Source organism: Naegleria fowleri (genome assembly GCF_008403515.1).
Source record: "Naegleria fowleri strain ATCC 30894 chromosome Unknown tig36, whole genome shotgun sequence".
Taxonomy (NCBI): domain Eukaryota; phylum Heterolobosea; class Eutetramitea; order Acrasida; family Naegleriidae; genus Naegleria; species Naegleria fowleri.
Genome location: NW_025407968.1, coordinates 508,335 through 532,965, shown reverse-complemented (window position 1 = coordinate 532,965; position 24,631 = coordinate 508,335). Strand labels below are relative to the sequence as shown.

At 35.8% G+C, this 24,631-nt stretch overlaps 12 protein-coding genes across 12 annotated transcripts; 8 read left to right on the top strand and 4 right to left on the bottom strand.

The window, feature by feature from the left end:
• Positions 1-232: 232 nt before the first annotated feature.
• On the top strand, positions 233-1,529 carry FDP41_004225 (uncharacterized protein; the record flags this gene model as incomplete). Its single annotated transcript, XM_044707617.1, has 3 exons — positions 233-307; positions 504-719; positions 795-1,529. 3 exons carry the CDS (start codon positions 233-235, stop codon positions 1,527-1,529), a joined length of 1,026 nt encoding a protein of 341 aa, XP_044561643.1.
• A 226-nt stretch (positions 1,530-1,755) lies between these two features.
• On the bottom strand, positions 1,756-2,070 carry FDP41_004224 (uncharacterized protein; the record flags this gene model as incomplete). Its single annotated transcript, XM_044707616.1, has 1 exon — positions 1,756-2,070. The coding sequence occupies one exon, from the start codon at positions 2,068-2,070 to the stop codon at positions 1,756-1,758; it is 315 nt and encodes a 104-aa protein (XP_044561642.1).
• A 432-nt stretch (positions 2,071-2,502) lies between these two features.
• FDP41_004223 (uncharacterized protein) lies at positions 2,503-4,569 on the top strand (the record flags this gene model as incomplete). The annotated part of the gene is made up of 1 exon (XM_044707615.1): positions 2,503-4,569. The coding sequence occupies one exon, from the start codon at positions 2,503-2,505 to the stop codon at positions 4,567-4,569; it is 2,067 nt and encodes a 688-aa protein (XP_044561641.1).
• A 103-nt stretch (positions 4,570-4,672) lies between these two features.
• On the bottom strand, positions 4,673-6,355 carry FDP41_004222 (uncharacterized protein; the record flags this gene model as incomplete). Its single annotated transcript, XM_044707614.1, has 1 exon — positions 4,673-6,355. One exon carries the CDS (start codon positions 6,353-6,355, stop codon positions 4,673-4,675), a length of 1,683 nt encoding a protein of 560 aa, XP_044561640.1.
• A 340-nt stretch (positions 6,356-6,695) lies between these two features.
• Positions 6,696-7,670, top strand: FDP41_004221 (uncharacterized protein; the record flags this gene model as incomplete). Its single annotated transcript, XM_044707613.1, has 1 exon — positions 6,696-7,670. The coding sequence occupies one exon, from the start codon at positions 6,696-6,698 to the stop codon at positions 7,668-7,670; it is 975 nt and encodes a 324-aa protein (XP_044561639.1).
• Positions 7,671-8,057: 387 nt separating this feature from the next.
• Positions 8,058-9,149, top strand: FDP41_004220 (uncharacterized protein; the record flags this gene model as incomplete). The annotated part of the gene is made up of 1 exon (XM_044707612.1): positions 8,058-9,149. The coding sequence occupies one exon, from the start codon at positions 8,058-8,060 to the stop codon at positions 9,147-9,149; it is 1,092 nt and encodes a 363-aa protein (XP_044561638.1).
• Positions 9,150-9,161: 12 nt separating this feature from the next.
• FDP41_004219 (uncharacterized protein) lies at positions 9,162-14,009 on the top strand (the record flags this gene model as incomplete). Its single annotated transcript, XM_044707610.1, has 2 exons — positions 9,162-9,684; positions 9,829-14,009. The coding sequence occupies 2 exons, from the start codon at positions 9,162-9,164 to the stop codon at positions 14,007-14,009; spliced, it is 4,704 nt and encodes a 1,567-aa protein (XP_044561637.1).
• Positions 14,010-14,204: 195 nt separating this feature from the next.
• On the top strand, positions 14,205-18,315 carry FDP41_004218 (uncharacterized protein; the record flags this gene model as incomplete). Its single annotated transcript, XM_044707609.1, has 2 exons — positions 14,205-16,209; positions 16,445-18,315. 2 exons carry the CDS (start codon positions 14,205-14,207, stop codon positions 18,313-18,315), a joined length of 3,876 nt encoding a protein of 1,291 aa, XP_044561636.1.
• A 180-nt stretch (positions 18,316-18,495) lies between these two features.
• FDP41_004217 (uncharacterized protein) lies at positions 18,496-19,615 on the top strand (the record flags this gene model as incomplete). Its single annotated transcript, XM_044707608.1, has 5 exons — positions 18,496-18,909; positions 19,051-19,152; positions 19,207-19,276; positions 19,342-19,364; positions 19,418-19,615. The coding sequence occupies 5 exons, from the start codon at positions 18,496-18,498 to the stop codon at positions 19,613-19,615; spliced, it is 807 nt and encodes a 268-aa protein (XP_044561635.1).
• A 311-nt stretch (positions 19,616-19,926) lies between these two features.
• FDP41_004216 (uncharacterized protein) lies at positions 19,927-21,258 on the bottom strand (the record flags this gene model as incomplete). Its single annotated transcript, XM_044707607.1, has 1 exon — positions 19,927-21,258. One exon carries the CDS (start codon positions 21,256-21,258, stop codon positions 19,927-19,929), a length of 1,332 nt encoding a protein of 443 aa, XP_044561634.1.
• A 67-nt stretch (positions 21,259-21,325) lies between these two features.
• On the top strand, positions 21,326-21,949 carry FDP41_004215 (uncharacterized protein; the record flags this gene model as incomplete). Its single annotated transcript, XM_044707606.1, has 1 exon — positions 21,326-21,949. The coding sequence occupies one exon, from the start codon at positions 21,326-21,328 to the stop codon at positions 21,947-21,949; it is 624 nt and encodes a 207-aa protein (XP_044561633.1).
• Positions 21,950-22,118: 169 nt separating this feature from the next.
• Positions 22,119-24,467, bottom strand: FDP41_004214 (uncharacterized protein; the record flags this gene model as incomplete). The annotated part of the gene is made up of 3 exons (XM_044707605.1): positions 22,119-22,971; positions 23,028-23,582; positions 23,638-24,467. 3 exons carry the CDS (start codon positions 24,465-24,467, stop codon positions 22,119-22,121), a joined length of 2,238 nt encoding a protein of 745 aa, XP_044561632.1.
• Positions 24,468-24,631: the final 164 nt, after the last annotated feature.

Below are 24,631 nucleotides of genomic sequence, written 5' to 3'. Positions count from 1 at the left end.
CGTAAATTCAACACCAAGTTCAAAAAATTGTGTCGAAATTACTATCGCTCTTCGTGTCCATACTACAAACGTGTTTTAAATCCATCGCGTTGAATCTCTTGGAAGTATATTTTATATAATTATTGGAGAGAACACAACACTGAAACATCTCCAAAGTTGGAAATCATTTTGAACGTTAAGATCATCATCATCACTTGAATTATTCATTGTAATTCCTTATTGCGCATAGAATATGTTTAGTTTCTTCACCTCTTCTTCTTCTTCAAGTAATCCAACGACTGTAAAATTTGAACAATTAAATAGTAAGGTAAGACTCTTTAATTCGGATTTCCAAAAGGATACATTGCTAATCATTCATGAAATGAAAACCTCATCCCGATCTTTGTGATGAACTCTTCATCTTTATTGTTACTGAACTCTCCGTTTAACGAAACAAAATGATTTGAATCTCAATATTTCCTTTTGTAACTATTACGTGCTTTCGAATCTGTCGTTCCATAAAGGCTGAGAAATCAGTGCCTCAAATTGATTCCAACAGATCCATTCAAGACTATTTTCAATTTGGGGCCAATCTCATTCGACAAGCTGGTCAGTACAAGAAGAGTCAAGATTTGGAGAATGCTTATATCAATTTGAAGGCTTTTGAATTGTTAATTCAGAGATTGGCCAAACATCCTCAAGTGAGTTCCAATAAGGATGAATATAACTACAATGTGGAGGTGAGTGTTATTGATGCAAGTTGTTTCATGTTCATTCTCCATTAATGGTTCATGATGATATCCTCCTGTTCATAGAAATATCAACAATTGAAAAAAGAGCTAAACAATCTCATGTCCCAAATCACACAACTATTGGAGCAACAGTCCCAACAAAAATCAAATCAAACACCATCAGCACCTCCTTTGAATCCATACGAAGAAGAATCACAACAACCTCAATACCAAAACCAAAGTGGAAATCGTAAATCACTTCCTAGTGTGCCATCAAAGAAACCTCTTCCTCCACCACTCCCTCAGCATGTGGTCTCTCAGCAGCAGCAGCAACGATCCAATTCGCTCATGTACAACACGGTCGGCAATGTTGTGAATAATGACAAATTTCAAACAGCTGTCGGAAATCAAGTGGCCAACATGGCACAAAATGAGCATGTACAGTCCATGGTAGCCACAGGAGTGGCCACAGCATCCACCAACAGATCTGTGCAGAGAAATGTCGGTGAAGCCATTGCATCCTCCACTGATAATTCCATGATCAAGTCCATGGCAACGAATGAAAGTGTGCAAAAGACTGTTGGTGTGGTGGTTGCTAATACGGTCGGTAATAAGGAAGTTCAACAAAAGGTTGGTCAATACATTGCTAAAGCGGCCACAGACAAGGAAGTGCAACGAAAGGTAGCGAGTGGGTTCATGACCTTGTTGAAAGGAGCTGCGAAAGGTGCCAAAGTTGCTGGAAAAGTAGCTTATGAAGGAGGAAAGATTGCTCTTGAACAAGGAAAGAAACACTACCAAGAAAACAATCATCATCAATAAACATGACAAATATGTATTGAATATAAATGAACAATACATTTATATGAACACACTGGAGTGTCGTCGGAAGATATGTACATGTACCATCAGTGTGATGATTCAATATTTGGTATTGGGTATTTTGGTAATGCTCAACAATATTCACAGAAATGATCGATCCGATCAGCACAAATAATATAAAAGTATATACAAAAGTTACACAACAATTTAATTGTTTACAATTCATTTACTTGTTCTTTTCGATCAAGTTGACGAGAGCAGTTTCATTGGCACCGACCACAGTTTCAATCTTTGATCCATTCTTCACAAAAACAAATGTTGGCATGGCTTCGACAGCATATTCAGATGCAGCTTCATCATTAACATCCACATCAACCTTCAAGAACAAGACTGTTGGATACTTCTTGGACCATTCTTCAATCTTTGGAGCAATTCTCTTGCAAGGTCCACACCATTCAGCAAAGAAGTCAATCACGACGAGACCATTGTGATTCTTAATCTTGTCCTTGAGTTCTGCGAGTGTATCAACTTTATGAACCATGTTGTTGTTGTAGTATTGTATGATATAATACCTGTATCGATGAGATTTGTTGTATTTTTTTTTGTTGAAAAAACTTTAAGCCAATTCATTCGGTTTTATTTTAAAACTCACATCCCGTTGAAGGACGGTTGGAGAATTTGAACGCACTTGTCTGCGGCGATATTATTCCTAATAGAGAGCATAGAAGGATGCAAATTTGATGCACTTGACGGTGATGATGATGAACTATTTAGTTCTTGGTTCTTTCTCGCCAATTCTCGTTCTTGACCTCTGCTGAACAGACACACCTGAACAGTGGAAGACTCTTTTGTTTGTGAAGGACATTTGTCTTTAGACAATAATAACTGTTGTGAGTGATTGGCCAAAACTTTTTTAAGGCGAATATATTCGGGAGTATTCAGGACTAAAAAACACCAATTTTACAAAACAAAAATGCTTCACGAACTCTTGCTGGCACTTTCAGGCTTCTCGGGTGATATTATCGTGTATGTTTCCGAGCCACTGGTGGCGCCATCATCCACTTCCTCTCATCATCATCCGACACTCAGCTCTTTATCATCACAGAACAATGAGAATCATCCAACAGCAACAACAACCACAGCAACAACGAATATACAACCACAGAGAGAGGGATTTTATTTGGATGATCAGTTGCCCTTCTTACATGAATCGGAAAAGCACACCATACAACAACTATGCCAAATAGGATTTTATTATAAAAAGCTTTCGGATTTTATAACGCATTATTCGAGTGGATCGTTGTATATATTGGCTCTGAAACAAGGTTTACAGGAAATACTGGAGGGATATTTGCGAATTTTAACAAGAGCGGAACAAGAATTTTGTATATGGGAAGAAGTGAGCTCCAATGAGATTGGTGGTGAGAATTCATCATCAATTTCATCCCTCAATCCTTTCTCTCCTACTCCTCCTTCATTGTTTAATTCTTCTTCTCTGGCAGTACAGCAACACAATAATTCAACAGGTGCCATAATGCCACTCACCTACCTGAAACAATTATTACGAGATTATGAAATAATATTTCCAAATTTATTGGACATTGTAAAACAAGTGCAGGCTGAGAATTTGAGTGGAGCAAAATTACTGGATTTTCTCTATAATGCTACATTTTCTGGAATTCCAATAATTGAAGCCTCTATTAATCGCTTACTCTACCACTGTAATGTAGTACTGATGAAGCAAATTTCAGCATGGATGATTTATGGCATCATTTCTAATCAGAGTGAATTTTTCGTTTGTGAAGAAGTATCATCACAGCCCAATACTTCTCAATCCGAGGAAGATCTATTGAAGACAAATGATGTATGGGAGAAGCAATACGTTCTTAAAACGAATCAGATTCCTTCTTACATATCTCTAAGAGTAGCAAACAAAATTCTTTTCATTGGAAAAGCAATTAAGATTTTACAAACATTCAACAACATTTCAAAAACAGATAGGCAATACAAGCTTCCAAATGAAGAACTTGTAGGCTTCAAGGAAGCTATGAAAATACATGAGACCTCTCGGAAATACAACTCTTTTAATTTTGAGTTCACAATTGACAAGATAAGAATCAATGTAGGAACACATTTATGGAATTTAGTAGTGATGGACTGTGACTTGCTAGGTTATATCAAATCTGTACGAGAAATGTATTTTCTAGGAATGGGAGATTTTTTCTTGTGTTTTATTGAGGATTCTGATAGAATTTTCAACCAACCTCTTACTCCTCAACACTTGGTCAAGGATTTGAAGAACATTTTCAAACAGTCCTCTCTGAAAAGTTCTGCAGATAATTACAAGCTCCTAGATCATTATACAGTTTCTTACAACAAAATATCTCTAACTGACACTTCTAACAGGTATGATTTACTTCGGTCCAAACACTGGCCCAACGAAATTACTCTCGAATTTAATGTGGGATGGCCACTGAATTTATTCTTCACTGATGATTTGAAGGAAATGTACAATGAAATCTTCAAATTCTTACTCACTTGTAAGCGGATTCAACACAAACTAACAACGTCCTGGATTCCACTCACCAGAAATAGAAGCTTGAAAATATTTTCAGGGTTGTCATGGACCTTGTTGTTGCGATTGAAAATGGCAAATTTTGTGAATAGTCTACAATTTTATTTGCATACGGAGGTGATAGAAGGAGAATTTATGGCTATGGAAAAGTCAATTAAGGAAACCAAAGACTTTGAGACTGCTAAGCGTTTGCATCAAACCTGTATTGCAAAGATACATCAAAGATGCTTTTTAAACAAGAAACAAATCATGATACCTCTCTTCACAATGCTGGATCAATGCCTGAATCTTTGTGACTTGGTGAGCATGCTGAGCAACGATTTGAGACAAGAACGTTTTCAACAGTCATCGCACCGATTGGAACAAATTGAAAAAGACTTTGAGAGAAATAAGAATTTACTTATTCAAATTGCTCCTTTCTTGTTTGCTATGGGAGATGTTCATGCATTTATAGACGAGAAATAAAGAACTCGTCAGAAGTCAGAAACATGTAATTCTTTATTAATTTAAGTTATTTTTGGTCGGATAACCTAGAGGGTAGTATTTTAACGAGCAAGCGTCAGCAAAATTACTCTGATGGTGTTGTGGCTCTTGGTGTAGATTGGTTTTCCACCACATTCCAAGAATAAGCTCTACCTTGTTGGACTGGAGTCTCTCTGATACGAGTGTCCTGACTAAGGAAGTCTTCTACTTTTGGCCACAATTTGTCTACATTAATTTGGTCACCATAGTCTTCCTTTAATTCGTCTCTCAAATGTTCAACAACGATTTCAGATCTTTCCTTAATTCTTGTCAATGCAATTCTAACTAGGTCTTCAAAATCAACTCTTTCCTTATCGATTCTCTTCTTAATTACATTGCCAATGATGACAAAAATAGCCAAAATCACTATGGTACCAATAACTCCCTTATTTTCCAATACTGTTTTTGTCACTCGACATTGGAATGGAAGTGATGAGTTGGTTGAGAAAATTATTGAGGCTTTTTCGTCTGTATTGTCAACTGGTTCTTCAGAAATTACAAGCTGGAAGTTTTCAGGAGAGCTCTTGATGAGTTGGGCAACTTGTGCCATCACCAAATTTTCGTCTAATCCTACAGCATATGGCTTTGTGGCAAGAGATTTTTTGACATCATCCAACAACTTTGTCTTTTGTTTTGCCTCTCCACATTCATATTTTCCAGCCAAACTTGACAATTCTGCTTGAAGATCATTAATAAATTGAATACTAGCAAGTGGAATTCTTTCGTCCTTCACACAAACAGCATTTTTCATGATATATCCCTCATCACACTTGATCAGTCTTCCTCCAAGACAATAGCCAAAATCAGGACAAGGCAAACACCCTTCTTCAGGCTTCAATCTGAGAAGACCGTCTTCAGAATTGCAATAGACACCTCCATAAGGCAAGTGCGGATCTCTTTGTCCAAAGAAGAATAAATAAACACAAAAGAATAGTACAGCCCAAACAAGTAGCATGAAAGTACTGAGCAGGATTTGTCTCCCTGATGAGCTACTTTCCACTTCACTTGGTCTTGGATCAACTCCCTCTGCATTGTCGTGAACAAAAGGAGACGATACAGAAATTCTGCTCGACATTGGAGTTGTTTGGAACAACTTTGGATTAATTTCACTAGTGGTTTTCTTTCTGTAGATCATTTGTTGAGTAGAGCGGCCTGTTGAAGAGGCTGCAGTTCCAACAGTTTTTCTTCTATTAGCTGCATTCATGATTGGTGTTTCCTCATTGCTTGGTTTTTGTTGAGGAAGGTCGGAGGAAGTCAATGATTTAGCTTTTCTCACATTAACTTCAACATTTGAAGTAACCTCGCTACTGGTAGCAGCTGGTGATTTTGATTGACTCGCTTGTTGAAACTCGTTTTGTGGAGACTGTGGTGTTGGCTTAACTTTTTTCTGCTCTGGTTCCTCACTCTCTTCTTCGTTTTCATTATCAGAGGCAACATTTTCAACAGCATCAGATTTACGTTTCTTATCCGATGATGAAGATGGAGTTGTGGCCTCGCTATTAGCATTTACAACATACTTGTTGTACAAATCAACATAGTAAGCCTTCTTTTGTTGTTCGGGTGGTAATTCAACGTAATCTTTAAGAATACTTTTCAATTCTCTCACCGTGAGTTTTTGAGGATCTATACTTTTTCTGCTTCCTGATGGAGTACTTGGTGTTGTTGCTCCTTCATGTTGTTGATCATCATCGGTCATTCGAGAGTCATCACTGTTTTTCTGAGAAGACATTTTTTTGTGAAAAAAGCAAAAAATTGGCGCACTTCTCCTCATGACGAATCATCATCATCATTAATTCTTCTTTACTCTTCAAATTTGAACGGAAAAGTGGGCAATAACCGATCAAAAATTTTCTTGTTCATTCCGTGCTGATAGGAGTGGAAAACGGAAGGAACCGACCTGTGGCTGTCTGTTCGACCGAAAGGTGTTCGGGCACAATAAGCTTATTGTAGAATGACAGTCCTTTTTCACACTAGCGAGGACCTTTCTAGGTTTAGTGGTGAATACCATCTCACCATCATCTTCCATTGAATTCAACTCAATCTCAAAAAAATAGAGAATCATCATCACTATGATTTCTAACAACCAGCCTTCTTCCTCTCGAACAGCAGTAGATGCCAATACAACACAATCATCACAGCGTACAATCACACACGATGCTGAAGATGATCTCGCTTCTGATGATAAGCGCGAGTTGACGAGAGAAATGATGATTGTTGCAGAATCTGAGGCAACAGTCGCTGAAAAGAAGGACGATGATGATAATTGTTTGGAAATGAATGGAATTCAATTCTTAAAATTGCACAAAGGATTGCTCACGATCTCTCGGTACATTGACATTATTGACAAATGCCAGGGTCGAGAATTGAGTTTCTTTCATATCAATGGATTGATTGAACAAATAGTGAATTCAAAAACTGACATGCATCATGGTGGTCAATTTCTTCACGTTTTTTGGAATTTGTCCAAGTTGTTGTCGCGCATCCGTGACTTGCAAATGAACATTGAATTCTTGTTTTTCGAGCAAGACGAGGTCTATACCTGGCTTGATGTGATGGAAATAGATCGTATGAAAACCCAAGAAGGGTTGAAATCGATGACTTACTCCATTTCTGAAGGAGTGGAAATTCTCGAACAGAGTATATACAGAGACGATTACATGGTTTCAGTCAAGTTACCCCTTTCCAAAGTGGAATCTCCCAAATGGAAACCACTATTGAAAGAATTGCTCAGAATGTATTTGAGCAACAATGGTTTTGTTTGCCACACATTCAAGAACATGTGTGATGCCAAATTTCTTCAGCTCTTGAGGCAGAGAGAGCCAGGATTTATCCTTGCCCAACGCAATGACCATCTTTTTAAGTCATTGTGCATCTTTGTAGGGCGATTTGTAGGTGATAGTTTGAATTTTGGTTCTAATACTTGCTATTCATATGTGTCCGGCACTTCATTTTCAAGTACTTTGGAGTGTCCATGCTTTGTCGATGTTATGGACAAGATTCAAGAACAAGGCAATGCTGCTCTCTCAGAGAAAAAAGCATACTGAGAACAATTATATTGATGACCGTACTTTTCAAGAAATTGATGAAAGGTTGAACAAGTACTCTTATCTTGAAACCTATCAACGAGATAAGTTATTCATTTTGTTACTGACAGTGAGAAGGATTCAAGACAAAATTTCAGATTCAACTCTTGATCATTTGTTCTCCTCCGTGTTGCTGTTGTCTGCCTTAATAGCTTTTAATCTTGATCTTGATGACAGAGCGTTTCAATTACCATCTGACGATGAATTTTCTTCATTGCAGATTATTCTAAGTTTTTAGACACGTATCTGTACAAAGAATTGGTGATCATACTAAAAGAGTTGCACAAAGAGGTTACTGACAGGGCAATTATTGATCTATTTGATGGCAGATTAATGTTGAAAACATTTATGATGCTCTTTGAAACTAAAAAGTCAGATTGGAAACAACTTTTCATTATTGATCCCAAGTACGAGTCATTTGTAAGAGAATTTATTGAACCATTGCTGGAAATTTATTTGAATGATCCTTCCCAAGAATATGACCTAAGTAATACCTTATCAAGAATGATGCAGCCCTCATGCAACAAATATGAGCACAAGGTTCATCCTATTGTCAACAACAAGCTTGCGAATCGTTTATTCAAAGATTTGCATTTCAATGAATACACTATTGAGGAGAGTGACAGAATAGTGCAGCAAAACACCAAACCAGCCACACTAAGTGATGAAAATAATAATCCCAATTCGTTCACATCAATGGTTGAAATGGATTCTACTCATTGGAAGTCTAGAAGATTATTAGTCGAGGACACCGAACAAGACGAGACCACCTTGTACTCGTTACGTATCAAGGAGTCTCTCTCTCAATACTCTCGTAGCTTTCAACGATATGAAAAGGTTTTTTTGAGTGATAAAAAAGCTGCAACAGAACACCATATTAAGAACGATGCTATCCGTGACATGAGAAACAGGTTGAGTCAATTTAGGAGCTCATTAACTTCAGGTTTAAAAGAGAACCGTGAAAAACTCTACAGTTTTATTACACATTTGTTTGAAACATGGGTTTCTAATGTCCGAATTCAATATCTCGATGACAATCAGTTTAAAGTAGAAAAGTCCGAGAATAGAACACAGTTAATGAAATTAGTCGTAGATGCATTATTGGTCCATTTAGAAATGATTATAAGAGAGCTGAGTAACAATCCAAACGATGAAAACTTGAAAATATTATCCATTCTTCATGCTAGAGCATTTTATAGCTTAATTGAAAAAGCTAGAAGAGGAATGCAGAAATTAGAAGCTATTTATTCCTACTTGAGACATAGAGTTGTACTTAACAAGTTCTTCCTGATAATATTGCAATGTGGATTCTTGTACCCGCTTGTTAGAGCAGTATTCAAGAAAGAAGAGTCCATGATAAAAGAAGAGTTGAGATTGAAATTCCACAGCATCAACATCACTGACCTGAGAAAGGACATGATTAATTTCAGAAAGATTTAATTTAAAGATGTCATGATTCCAAATTACATTTCTCAGCTGTTTCCAAAGACATATCGTCATGCCAATCAACAGGGAAGGATGATAACAACTGTGTTACAATTCAAACCTGATCCGTGGCAAAAGGAAGTCATTGAACACATCAACTACAATATTGATGGTAAAGGAGAAAAAAAGAAATCTCTCCTAGTCACCACACCTACTTCCAGTGGAAAGACATTCATCACCATGTATTTGATTGAGAGAGTTCTAAAGAATAGCAAGACCGACAAAGTCGTGTTTGTTGTGCCTACAAACGCGCTTTGTAACCAAATTTATGCTGAAGTGTTGAATAAGTTTGAAAACGAGGAGGGAGAAGCTGACATTGTTGGCGTTTTTACAGCAGACCAAAGAGTGAATACAAGAAATTGCAGAGTGCTTGTTACAAATGCCGCCATGTTAGAGATTTTACTTCTCCATTATTCCAATTTTGAATTGAGACAAAATCTAGCTTGCGTGGTCCTTGATGAAATTCATTTAATAACTGATGAAAACAATGGTAGGCAATGGGAGCATATTTTATCATTAATAAGATGTCCCTTCATTGCATAAAGTGCCTCTATTGGAAATGCTGTACATTTTATGGGATGGCTATCAAACCTTGGAAGTCAAAGAAAAAACCATAATACCGAGATTGTAATAGTGCCAAAACCATCCTATAATGGCAGTGCTTCTGTTGTAGAGAGATTGCAGCCCCTAGAATATTATTTGTATCATAGTGTTAGCGATCAGAATCCTCAATGCTATACTCACACAAGAATGCATCCATTAACAGTTTTAGATGAAAAAACACTTTCCAAAAAGGCAAGCCTTTCGTTCATTCCAGACATGTCCAAAGATCAATGCTTGGAATTGTTGGAATACTCTCAATTGGTTACTCAAGAACTGAATCGACAACACAATCCTCTTTCAGAATTTCTTTTTGAAAATTATACCTGCTCGCATGAAAACATCGCGTTATTTGACGAGCTTGAGGTGCTGACACTGAATGGATATACTTCATATCGGAAATATTTGTTGCAAAAATTGGCATACCTCCAAGAGCAAGACTTAGAATTCATGTCACGTTTACATAGCAAGTTATTGAAACCAGTGATGGATGCTTTTGAGCGTATTGACAATGATACCGAGTCCTTGTATGAGTCTATTCCTCATCTGTGCATACATATGAAAAAGCACCAAATGTTGCCAGCATTAGTTTTCCATTTCGATAAGCATGGTATTAAGACAATGATTTACAAAATCATTGACTACTTAATAATTACAGGACAATCTTTATTGACATCCGAACAAAAGAGCAAATTGCAATCATATGTGTCACATAAGCCTATTGAGGCTTATATTAGAATTGAATTTGTTGATGACAATCATTTGACGGGTATGATAGAAATTTTGAAACAGAATGGAATTTATTACATTCAGCACGCGAAAGATAATAGAAGTGAATCTGTTAGAAATATTATTGAAATTCCTTTACTCAAAGAAATTACTACTACCTCAAATGTACAGCGAGATGTTATTGATTATCAAGTAGTATCAAATTATCTGAAAGGATTAATCACGACAGCTGCTCACACAGAGCAATCTCAAAATAATTGTTCATATCGAGAAGATGTAAAGCGATTTTATGAAAATGAGATATTTTCCTGTAAGACTGTTCTACCAAAAGATGATGAAGAGTTATTGGTTTTAGCTTTCAGGTTTGGATGTGGTATGCATCATAGTTCAGTTGATCCTCTCATGTTGCAAGAGGTTGAGAAATTGTTTCGCATGAAATTACTACCTGTCGCAATAGCAACTGGTACTCTTAGTTATGGTAATTCAATGCCTTGCAAAACATCAGTAATCGCTGATAATTCCATGTTTATGTTAAAAATATATTTCCAACAACTGTCTGGAAGAGCTGGCAGAAGAGGTTTTGATCCTAAAGGCAACGTCGTTATCATGAATATGTTACTGGAGAGGGTGAGAAGATATTTAACAACAAACTTGCCTAACTTGAATGGTAGTTTTGGCAACACCAACACGTTTATATTGCGTTTAATTACGTTCTGTATGTTGAGTGAATTAAGACTCGAAGATTCAGAACAATCTGAACATGCATTAGAAGATGCTGTTAGTGCTTTAACTCAACCTCTTTCTTTATTCACTCAAGCAACGAATGTGGAATCAAATACTCAGCATTACCATTATACTCGGTTTGCGTTTGAATTCTTACGACATTATGGATATATTTCAAAAAATGGATTACCTATTGGACTGACTGGGCTTGTCTCAAAACTTTTCTACTCTGAGCCTGACAACTTTTTATTTGTGTATTTGTTGAGAAAGGGAGTATTTGACCATATTGTGGGAAGCATTTCAGAAGATGATGAAGAGGATGACCAAATTATTCAAGAGAAGGCAAGACAGATATTGGAAGTGTTGGCTTATTTATTTAACCGTTGCTACATTCGAAATAAGAGAGTATTAACTCCTTTTACTGAATTTCAAATTGAAACAATGGACAAACAACCTCTGAAAATTTCAGATTTATATAACGAGTTCCATAAGGACACGTTCAATCTCTATTTGGTATATTTGAAGAGCTTTAGTCGATCCAATAAGATTACTGATCTGATATTGCCATATAGTGGAATAGATTTCAGTTCTTCTCATGGTATGCATGGACATGGGTATTTCGAACTTATTTCAAAATTCAAATCAACTAGCAGTCAAACGAGTTTCCAAATTGATTGCGTATCTTCATTTAGCGCCCTATCAGGAAATCATGACGATCATTTTACAAATTTAGAAGATATCAAACAACATATCAAACATACCATTACTGTCAATGGCACATTAATTCCAATTCCTAATATTGTAGACCCAAATTCGATATCCTCTTATATTTTAGACTATTTTGATCATGGAGAATCATCAATCTTAGCAAATGAGAATGGGTTCAAATATAAAAAAGATGCTGAAGACAACGTTGCAAATTTTTTAAAGGTTGTCAAAAAGATATTAAGTACATTTAACCAAAAAGTTGACTTCAACAATCCCGACATATTTGTGGATGGAAAGATATACATCACAGACAATAATAACCGATATTTGGCACAAGTTATTGATATCAAAAAGGATACCTATCGTGTCTGTATGCTAGAAGGGCCTGAAGCTTATAGAGATAGAGAAATTCAGAAAGATTATTGTGAAGCAATTCCTTTAACCGAAGCCGAGAAGCTTGTGAGAAAAAGAAATGTCAAAATGCAACGCGTACTGGAATTCATTAAGAAAAGATTGGGAAAACTAGACAGTGAAGACGAAAATACTCAAAAAGCACTTATTTGGGAGATTGAGGAAAAGTATAACAAACTTAAGAATCAATTATTTGATCTGTCTTCGCAGGATTCATCACACGATTTAAAGATATCCCTTAAACCCGGCAAGAAACGAGAAGCACTTGACCGTATTGAACGCACGAAAATGTTTATTGAAGAAAGACTAGACAAAACTCTTTCAAATAATCCTGAATGTGAAACGTGCAGCATACACTTTTTAGAGGCCATTCGACTCTTAAACATCCTACACACAAAAATCAGTAGATTATCATTTGATTTTGAAGAAGATCAAACTGAGCAATTAATGGAAGCTATTTCCTCCATTAATCTTGAATTATCTAACACCAATATACGCCTCTACTTGGATCTATTATTCAATAACAAGGAAAAATGCTTGGAGCAAATTCAATCATTCAAAACAACATTTATGAACAATTCTGACAACAATGAAAGCCAAATTAATTCTATTAGTCACAATTTGGATAAGATTGAGGAAATAATATCCAACTTACCATTTACCGAACATTTGTCTCAATACTGCGTACAAGAAAATCCATTATGGTCTCTAATAATACTGACCTTAATAAGGAAAAAGTTGGCTGAATATTCAATCAGCAGTGTATCTTTCACACTGTCTGACTTAACAGCACTTAGTGACAAAAAGACTGAAAAATCATCTGTGACAAAAATCATTGATTCTTTGGATCTAAAAGAACATGAAATTTATTTGAAATCTTTGCATGGATTGTCTCAAGAAAATGAATTAACATTGAAGAATATCGAGATTTGCAAATCCCTCCTCAAATCCTATCACGGATGTTTATTCACATACAATTATTATTTCATTAAGAATCTCGCAAAATTTCAGCGCTATTTACATCAAAACTACGGATTAGCAATTGATAACGGACGGATTGACAATTTTCAAGATTGCTTTTGCGACATTTATAAGATTATCGGAGAAAACTATGACAATCTTTCTGTATATTTAAACCCCATTATCTCTTCTCAGACCTCACCCAACAACCGAAGAGCATTACTGATGCAAGTATATAGCGAGTTTTACAACACACAAATTTTGGTTAAATATTTCGAAAAACGAAAGGACGACTATTTATTGGTGCACGAAGAAGAGTTGTCTCCTTCAAAACAAATCACACAACACAAAGTGATGATCGCAAAACATGTTGAAATTGTTCATGTCAGCATTCCCAATAATAGTGACAAGCTCGAGCAAAGAATTATGGAGGATATTCCAAACGATCGAGAATTTGGATTTTTTCTCAAAACCAAAAAAGATCCAAGACAGCTTGAAAGGAAATTGAACTCCAACAACATTCCCTATTCCAAACGGGGATCAAAGACAAGTCGGAGATACATCTTCACAAGCAAAAAAGTTCTCAAAGAAGTTGTTGAACGATTTTCACATCTCGTCTACAGGCTGTGTTATGAGAAAGATCATTATTACAGGCTCAAAGAACCAGTCGCCCATCAGATTTGAACACGGCCCAGAGGTCAATAAATATTCATCTTTCAAAAAATTGTCGTAATTGTTGTTGTCATTGTTGGCATTTCGCGGTGATATTGAAGCTTCACTTGATTTCAGCAACAATTACACACACAACGAAATATAGTGCAGACAATTCACTCCATGTATGGATCATTCCATTGTTTTGAAAAAACAAATTCCGACATCATGATGTGCAACAATGATAATAACCAATCCTCCTTCTCCTCCGAATTGTCGTACTCGAATTTGATTACTGACAGAAATCGAAGATATAAAAACCTGAAACGCAACGAAGGAGGAGGAATGACTCCATCCACACTCTCTTCTACTTTTGCCACTGTTACTCATCATCTCTCTAATGGTGATCAGAAAGAAGAAGAAGTCCGTCCAAACACCATAGGCGCTCTCAATACTGCCACCGATTCAAGTCAAATTCGAAAATCCTCTTCTTTTGATGATCATTCATCATCTCGTCCAATCCACCACCACCACCAAACACATTCCTTTCCATCATTTTCTCCGCAAATGTCATCCTCTCACACCGCCACCGACTCGATGACTCACAAAAACAACAACTCCTCCATATCGAATCCATCATCATCAGCCTCCATGATTCACCACTCACCACCACAGGAAGAAATGAATGTTACACGTCGTACAAATAGTAGTAGTAGTAGTAGTAGTAGTAGTATTAGTAATACGTTATGTGAAAAGTCGACGACCGTTTCTTCTCGAAGATTTGGAGTTGTTGTTTCATCTTTTAGTGAGAAGAATCACGCTTCAACAACAACAACAACAAGTTCTTCATTGAATGAACAAGGCAATGATAACAGCAACAACACAAAGACATTGTCGGATCCTGCTGCTATCAGTGCTGAACAAGTTGCTGAAGATTCATTGAGCAATGATTATTTGGATGATGGAAATCAAATGCCAAGTTCCATTTCTGATTCGACTCTGGAAGATGAACAATCCACGAATCTAAATTCTCAGAAATCGAAAAAAAGAGTTTTTAAAGTTCCCAAAATTAATGTAGGGCTCATGACAAGAATTGAAAGCACTGATTTTGATACGGATCGATTTGTGACAACAGATCGAGAATCGATTCCCTCGAGCAGTCGTAGTAGTGGTGGCAGCATGAACAGCATTAGTAACAACACGGCACGATCCAGTCGTGGAGCTTCTTTTAAAAAACGATTGGATTCCATGTTGAAAAAAGAAAGTCGAGCAGATATTTATATGGCGAATATGCAAGAATTAATCAAAAATTCACAAAACAAAATTGGTGAGGAAGTGACACCTTCAGACAAAGATTTTGAGCTAATGAGAGTCATTAATAGAGGAACGGATCGATTATTACACAAAATTTCACTCGACGACACACGTGATGGTGGGGATTCAAGTCTGAAAAAGATGGAAGATTCTAACTTTGAATATGAATATGACACGGATGAAGTGTACATTTTTAGAGACATTGGAGCAGAATTTAAGCTATTCTGCCCAACTGTCTTTCAACATTTAAGACAATTATTTCGAGTCTCTGAATGGGATTTCAAAAAACAAATGGGATGTCACTGTGGATCTTATTCACGAGTTGGAACTCCTGGGAAAAGTGGAGCTTTCTTCTTTTTCACATCATCCACGAGTTATTTGTTAAAATCAGTGACTGAGGAAGAATTATCAACAGCTCTTGAGTTACTACCACACTATCACAAACATATTCAAAAGAATCCATATACATTGTTGAGTAATTTTTATTTATTATTTGAAGTGACACTTCGCAACCAGAACAAGTATCGATTTATTGTCATGAATAACATCTTTTTCACACCTCTTACAATTCATAGAAAATATGATCTAAAAGGAAGTACAGCTGGAAGAGTGGCTACAGAAAGTGAACGAAAGAAGAAATCTCCCATCTTGAAAGATAAAGACATCCAACAGGGAGACATCAAACTCAATCTCGATTTAAAGCTTAATTTTTATAGGAGACTTGAAAGCGATGTGAGATTTTTACAGGAAAATGACATTATGGATTATTCATTACTTCTCGGTGTACACAACCACAGTCAACGAACGGAAGAGGAATCAAAAATTATTTCACGACTTCGATTACCACAACCGAATGATACATCGTTTAGTGGATGGCAAAGAAATACTTGTTCTTCCAGTGATGGAAAGGAAGTTTACTGTAAGTACAAGAGATTCATTAACAATAATTCTAAAATGTTTACATGACGAAAAAATCATAGTCTTTGTAAGTAATTTTTCATCTTTACTGGCAATGAATTGAGACCAATGTGAACATTTTGGAAAATGACTGTCACACTCAACCCATTTTGTATCTATTGATCACTTTTTCACACAAATGAATAATATATAGGGAATTATTGACATTCTTCAAAAATTTAACAATCGTAAACAAGTCGAGAAGATGATGAAAAACGGTGTGCAATCTCTCAAAGCAAAAATTAGAAATGCCACCAAAGAACGAGTCTCAGTTGAAAAACCTTTCAAATATGGACAACGATTTGAAAACTTTATGAAAATTCTTTGCTCCACAGTGTCCATCAATGATTTCAAAACAGGAACTCTCAAATCCTACAATCAACGAAAAGACATCTCTGAAGAGTTTTACCACTTGATCATTCGACGATCACCAAAAGATTTTAAAGCTTTCTTTTATCGAGGACTCTTTTATCATAAAATTGGTGATCTTGTCAATGCAGTGGCTGACTTTAGCAAGAGTATCAAATTGAATCCACAATATGCCAATATTAATTCCTATTTATTTAGAGCATTATTGTATTTATCAGCTGGAAATTCAATTTTAGAGAAAAAAGGAGATGAATTACGTTATGTCAAGTATGCAAATTTAGCATTCAAAGATTTACAAAAACTTACAGAAATGAATCAATTCTGTGCTGATGCGTATTTACTGAGAGGAATTCTATTTCAGTACAAATTTAAATTTCATCTCTTATTTGGAAAGGGAGAGAGACCTTCTGCTGCAGACAATGTCACGAATATGAATCACTCGTCGTCATCCTTGTCAAGTTCCACTTTTACAACGAATAGCAGTCCTCTCAAAGAATCCTCACTCACTCAATACTTTTTCAAAAAGAATTTCATCTTTTCATGTATGGACATTCAACCTCTCACTGACATTTTGAATAGTTTAGGAGACAATATCAAAACATGTAATAATTTCGCCATCACTCGAAACATTTCTGCTCTTCGAAAAATTATTTATGGTTTATCAGCAGAGAATGAGAGAATTTCATTTTACCCACGAAATAGCAAGCAGGCCATTCATATTCGATCCGAGAGTTTGTTATTGGCAGCTCAGACAGGATCTGTGAGACACAGTGAAGCTGTCTCTACTTCTAAAACAAAAGCGTTTGATGAGGATGAGGCCTCTACTGATTTGGAAGAGAAACAAGAATCCATTCGAGCCATTCTTGATTATGTGAATCATCAAGAGGAACCACTGTATCGTTTGGCAGAAAAAGATTTCCTAAAATGTCTCGAAATTAATCCAGCCTTAGCGGATCCTTATGGTTTTCAGAAGTTATTGCGTCACATTTTAGAAATGGATAGTTTTAATGCCTATGTCCAATTAGGATTACTTTATTTGGATTTGAATCGACCCAACGACGCAGAAAAATATTTCACAGAATCCATTAAGAGATCGGAAAAGAAATCTTTAATGGCCTTCTTTTTGAGAGGTAATATTTATGCACAAAGATATTTATTCCTTCTTGAACAATCGGAACAAAAAGAAAAGATGGATGAATACTTGAATAAGGCCATCGAAGATTACAAAAAATGTCTCGAAATTGATCCAAATTTTTACAAGGCCTATTTCAATATGGGATTTTTATATCGAATGGATTTTCCAACGAAATCTGAAGAATGTTACAATCGATGTATTGAACTCGTGGAAGGATATTTCTTTGCAATTTACAACAGAGGTCTTCTCTACAAGAATTTCATAGGTGACAAACAAAAGGCACTTGCCGATTTCACACAATGTATCACACTAGATCCAAAAAGTACAAATTGTTACATTTTGAGGGCTAAAACTTATTTGGAAATGGGCGATCGAGTGAATGCAGAGCTTGATTTTAAACAAGCCATTTATGTAGATTCTAATTGTGCCTCTGCTTATTATTCGTTGGCTACCATTTATATGGGCGATGAGGAAAAGTATCGATACTATACCAATCAATTCAAACTTCTCACAAAGAATGTGAAAAAGGTGAATGAAGAAATTCCAAGCATTCTTCAATTTTAATATTTCACATTAATGGTTGGTTGTAAATTATAACTCAAATTGAATTTAAGGTTCCAGTGCTGAATAATAGAGGGGAGTCAAATTTCCGCTCCACCCAACCACCTATTCACCCTTCAACTGCTGAATAATAAATCTCAAATAAGAAATTGTTTATGTTTACAAAAAAAGATTACAAAAAAAATGATTCAACCACCACCCGTGTTTGATCCAAATCAGTATCAACAACAACAAGAACAACAACAACAACATTTAGTACAACACTTACAAGAACCACAATTACCATATAACAACATGAACAACATAATCACTCCCGAAGATTCGGAAACTGCCATGAATTTATTATCGATGGCAACCTCTTCCGAAAGCAATCCGATACTTGATGAAGGCTTACAGGAAGAAACTCTTCAAACTTCTTCAGCAGCATCAACAACAACAGAACCACAACAGACTTCACTTCAACAACAACAAACGGATATGGATATTGTATTATCGTTAATGATGGCTTGTCGTAGTGGAGATTTGGAAGAAGTAAAACGATGTGTAAGCACAGGACGGGTGGATATTAATGAACATGATCCGAAAAGTATTTATGGAGTATGTAATTATTCAAGTTAGAAAGTATATTAATATTTGGTAAATTCATTATTAATTTAAATAATGGTAAACTGAAGAATGTAAGCATGATTTGTTGTGAAAATTATAAACTGAATTTACAAATAATACATGAAAAACAAGACACCACTGATGAAAGCAATTTCAAATGGTCATTTGCACATTGTTGCTTATTTGTTGGATGCAGGAGCAGATGTCACAAAGCTGAGTTGGGACAAGGATTCTGTAGGTTTCATAAATATTTACCACACACTTGGTGACGCAATTTCGTGTCAATAGTCAGCTCTTCATTTAGCCATTGATAGGAAGGACTTGGAAATGGTAAAGTTATTGTTACATTCTGGAAAAGGTATGTTTTTTGTTAGCAATTAGTTAGTTCCATTAATAACATGAACCATGATGAAACTCGTCCAGTTGACAAGGATTGCAAAAATGGTGTATGTTATAACTATTCAGATATTCGATTCTTAACTTTTTATGCAAAATTTAGCACGGAGAAACAGCTGTTGAATATGCAATGCGACAGGGTAATGTCACAATTGCGGATTACATTAAACAATATGATCATAACAAGTATCTAAATTCGAGAAGGAATGAGGCTTTAAAGAGAAGTGAAAATTCAATGATGACTGACCCAGAATCACCTTTTCAACAAGCCTCTTTTGTTCTTGTGAAAAAGCGCAAGTAGGGTACAGAAATATTAATATTCTGAAAATATAGAATATAGAAATATAGAATTTCGTTGTACTGTGAATCATGTAAAACAAGGTACACCTAACAGAGTATCGAAAGCAGTGTATTTGTTGAACTAATTATGAAATTGATATAGTTGGGTGTGTAAATTATCGATTAAAACGAATTTAAAGTCATTTCTACATGAAGACCGTATACCGACAATTTCTTTTTTTATCTCACACACTAGAAGCGGTATGTGTTCATCTATCTGTTGATTGAGGATTTTGCAATCAAAAGGCATCTCTTTGAATTCCTAACGTGCGCCTAATGAATGAAGTGGTTATGACAAATTACGGCCACAATGTCCTTTCCCATGCATGAATTTGTTCCGTTTTCAGAATTTTCTTCCAAAAGTGTCAGTAATTGTTTTCTTAAGTAAGGGAGAGTACACTCTGGTTTTTCGTAATCCAATTTGATTTTGAACAAAACGTCAAGATTTGGAATTAAGACTGCACATCTTTCTTGTCTTCTATTTCGGTACGCGAAAAGGACTGTTTGAAAGAAAGCATGATGTTCCAATTGAATTGGTAAAGAATTATGAACCAACCGAGTGAAGACTTCACTTTTTGAATCATATTCAAACAAAGAATGTTTCTTGTCATCGTCAATAAACGATATTAAGGCATGTGATCCATGTAATTCTTCTTTGTTTGTCGTCACTGAATACCCATCCTTTGGGAGTGCACATGCCACTAAACGGCGGCAACCTCTCTCCATGATATCACATGGATGTCTCTTCTCATCTCCACAATTTGATGATAAAGATATCGTGGTAACAATTTCTTTGAAAGAATCAAAAATTAGAAGTTTCTTTTCGTGCCATAAGGGTACTACAGAGTGTGGAGTCACACCTTTTCTCGCACAACTCTTTGGTGGTTGTCCAAAAGTGACTGATTTGTTTGGATTTTTGATTGTGTCACATAATTCCTTCAAATCAATAACTCCAACAGACAAATTGATTTCATAATCAGTAGAAAGCCTGGATAATAGTAAAGCATTATTTGTTTGTTCATCGCATAATTTCAAGAAATGTCTATAATAAACAGGCCATCCCACAAAATTTAACTCCAAAGCTTTGGCCCAAGTTTTTGTTTTTAAACAAAGACAATAAATACCGTGACTCCATCCTTCAAATATAATTAATTGTTGTAATTTGCGCGAATAAACCATACTGGCACTGGAATAATCTAATTTGTTGTTTTTGAAATATTCTCCATTGACATTATTTGTGAGTGTTAGCAATTCTTTCCATTCATAACATTGCGTAGAAGAATCATTTGTAAGCTTTGGTTCCAAATCCAAATAATAAATCGTATGATCCGTGACATTGGATCCTCCAAAAGAAACCAATGTAGGACTTTTTGTGATTTCATTATATTCATCCATGAATGTAATCATGGTAAAGTGCCGATGTAAATGATAATGTAAATGAGGAATAATTTGAATTCTTTTTGAATTTCTTGTTTTTGGGGAGAAATGATCACCATGATCAATGATGAATTTATCACCCTTCTCCGGGGGAGTTAATTTAAATCTTTTCCGAGTTTTGGATGGAAGAATGGAAGATAATGAGGGTGATGGAGGCACAACAGACATTTTTTTTGATTATTTTAAAACTTTAATTATTTCAAAAACTCTTCCAAATAGAGAAATAAAGAAAAAAATGAAGAAACGAAACATTGCCAAATTCCTTCGAATGTTGCGCAAAGAAGGAGGAGAGATTTCCTCCTTTTCTTCTTCCTCACTAATATCGGAGCATCCTGTCGTTTCCTCCTCTTCCTCCGCTAATATGAATTCCCTTTGCAAGAAATCAATAGTGAAAATTCAAAAACGATTGAAATATAAATTTAATGATCGGATATGGTTGGAACAAGCATTAACGAGGCGTTCTTTTGTTTTGGAAAGTATTAGTACTCAAGTGGATGAACAAGCAAATCAAAGGTTAGAATTTATTGGAGATCGAGTATTGGAATTAGCAGTTGCAAGAATTCTGTTCGTAAAGAACTCTGGGGATAACGAAGGAGAATTGAACACGAAATTGAAATATTGTGTAAATAATACAACTCTGGCAACCATTGCAACACGATTACGACTTGGAAAATATTTAATTGTTGGAAAAGGAGAGGAGATGTGTGGAATTCGTGAAAATCAAAAGGTTTTAGCTGACACTTTGGAAGCCATCATTGGAGCAATTTATTTTGACAGCAATGAAGACATGAAGAGAGTTTGTAAATTTGTGGCTCGGCATTTCAAAACATATCTCAAACAGATACTTGCCTCAAATTAAACTGAATGCTAGGTTAGGTTGCGCTTGAACATTTATTAGGCATTCAGTCGGACAAGAATTTTGGATCATTTATTAATGATGGCACTTCATAGAAATGTCTATTAGTGAGCTATTGGATTCATCTGCAACATATTTTCCGTAATTAGAAGCATACAAAGCTGGCATATTGTCATGGTCGAACAATCTTGGTGACTGTTCCAACTGCTATAATTTTATCATTATCCCTTATTATTATTCTTCCACAAAAAGGGAAATCATTATATCTCTCCAATAGAAATCTATGATTTGTGGTACGCAATTTCACAATAGCCAAATCATTCTTTTTAAGAGAAGAAGGGTGACTTGAAAGTACTCGACCTGTTGAAGCATCAATAGTGTAACACAATTTTTCAAATCTACAAGCAACATGAGCCAAACCACAATCCACCATGGGTGTGAATCCTTCCTTAATTATATTGGGACATTCTAAAATCTTAATTTTCGCTTCAAAGTTCGTTGTAAATGTGGCTGGATTGTCAGGAGTGCTAATCACCAAACCTCTTCTACAATCTCTCAGTGTCAATTTACATACATTAACAGCCACTAATGAACCAGGAAAGGCTTTTTTCACTCTTCTACCATCAATTTCAATAGTCCTGACTTGCACGTTCGAAATATACGTTCCTCCTACTGTAGCAACATTTACCAAAGCGCCCTCTTGTAGAATTCCAGAATGTAACTTGCCAAACAAAACAGTCCCAATTCCTCCAATTTTAAATGGATGGATGACTGAAAATCTTAAGGGTGCATACTTTTTCCATTCTTCACAAGACGGTGGTGTCAATGAATCAATAAAACTTAAAAGAGTGTCACCCTTGTACCATGGCATCTTTTCAGAATTTCTCATGACATTTTCTTCCATCACCAAACTTGTTGGAATGATTGGCACCTTTGACCAATGATTTGACCAATGATCAATTCTCAAAATGTTTTTCAAACCTAGCTCCAAAATTTGTTTCTTCACCTCCATAAAGCTTTCCTCACTAAAATTCATTGTATCCATTCGATTCACACATGCTGCCACTTTTTGATGCCATACACTCGAGCCAACATTAAATGATCATGCAACACTTTTTGTAATACTTTGGAATGGCAGATGGAATCCACACCCACCACAATCAATGCTGCAGAATTTTCGCTCAATGAAATTCCACTCGAAGCATTCTTCATGAGTTTTTCATCGCCTCCAATATCCGCCAATTGAAGCACTTGTTCTCCCTTTGGAGGTAAATAGGCATAAATTAAACAATTCATGTCAATGGTTGGCTCATCATAGGACTCTCTCAAGCGAGAATAATACAATTCCTTGTTGCGATAGCTTTCTCCTGACCATTGATCGTAGCGAATTATATTCGGAATTTCCCTCTTGTGGTTGAATAAATTTAGATTTGAATGGTTACTACTACTACTATCAGTACTACTACTAGTTCGGAATTGATCTCGTGAGTTGTAATATTGAATAATTTTTAAGGCTTCTGTTTTACCACTCGATAAAGGACCTAACAAAACGAGAGTGATTGGATCAATCGAATGGTGATGATGATGATCCTCAATGATGAGAGACGTTTTGGCTTGAACTTTGAACTTTACAGAGCTAGATCCTTGAAATTGTTTAATGTGATTACCGCTCGAAATGAAACAGTCCTTACTTCTTGGCTGGTGGTGCTCTTGGTTGGTTATTCACTTGAAGAGTAATGGCTGTCAATGGATCAGTCAATACACTTGTCAAAAAGTTATCATAAGTGTTTGTTAACGTGATGGTATGATTGCATTCTTGACAATATTTCGAAGAATGGTAGGATTTCGTCTCGATCGAAGATAAATGCATTGGACACTTGTATAAATTGTCACACTTTTCAATAAATTCCAAATCACTCGAACATGGAGATAATAGTTTAAATTGGTAAGGGTCATTGATCATTGCTTCAAATTCACTTCGATGAAAGGAAGTCACGAGAGGAAGTTTTTTTGGATCATGAACCATTAAATAAGTAATTCTTCTTCGTAAGACATGCATCCAATTTTTCACACCACTCGCACAAAATCGAATAAAGTAATAATTGACCAAGTTTTTCCAAATCATGTTCTGAACAATTTCAAAATTCATGAACGTGTCATCGTTCTGTGGTTGTAATTGTTCTTCTTCTTGTTTTTTATAAATTTCAATGATGGCGTCTTGCTGAAGAACAAGTGACATGTTGCTCTTTTTACTTTTTCTTTGCTCCTTTTCTTTGAGTCGATGCATCACCAATTGTGGTGTTTGATTGAATAAAATTTTCAATGTGAATGGACATGACATTCCGAAATGAAACAAATCGGGTAAAAATAAAAATTGTGAAATTTTCAAAATAATTTCTTTCGGAAAGGGAAAAGGATTTTTTAAAGTCTTGTTTGTGTTCTTGTTGTGTTGTGAAGAAGTATCATCACTTGAATTGTTATTATTGATCTTCTTGTTGAACCCAAAGAGTCGTGACAACATTTTTTAATTTCAAATGATCGGTTCACATAAATAAGGAAAATAGATTAGGCATGTTCATGCCATCAAGTTCCAAGTTACACCAGAGAGAGATATGACTGTTTCTCTTCCTCACACCACTCACATCACGTTATCATTTGGGAATTGGGATCATTAATCTTTTATTC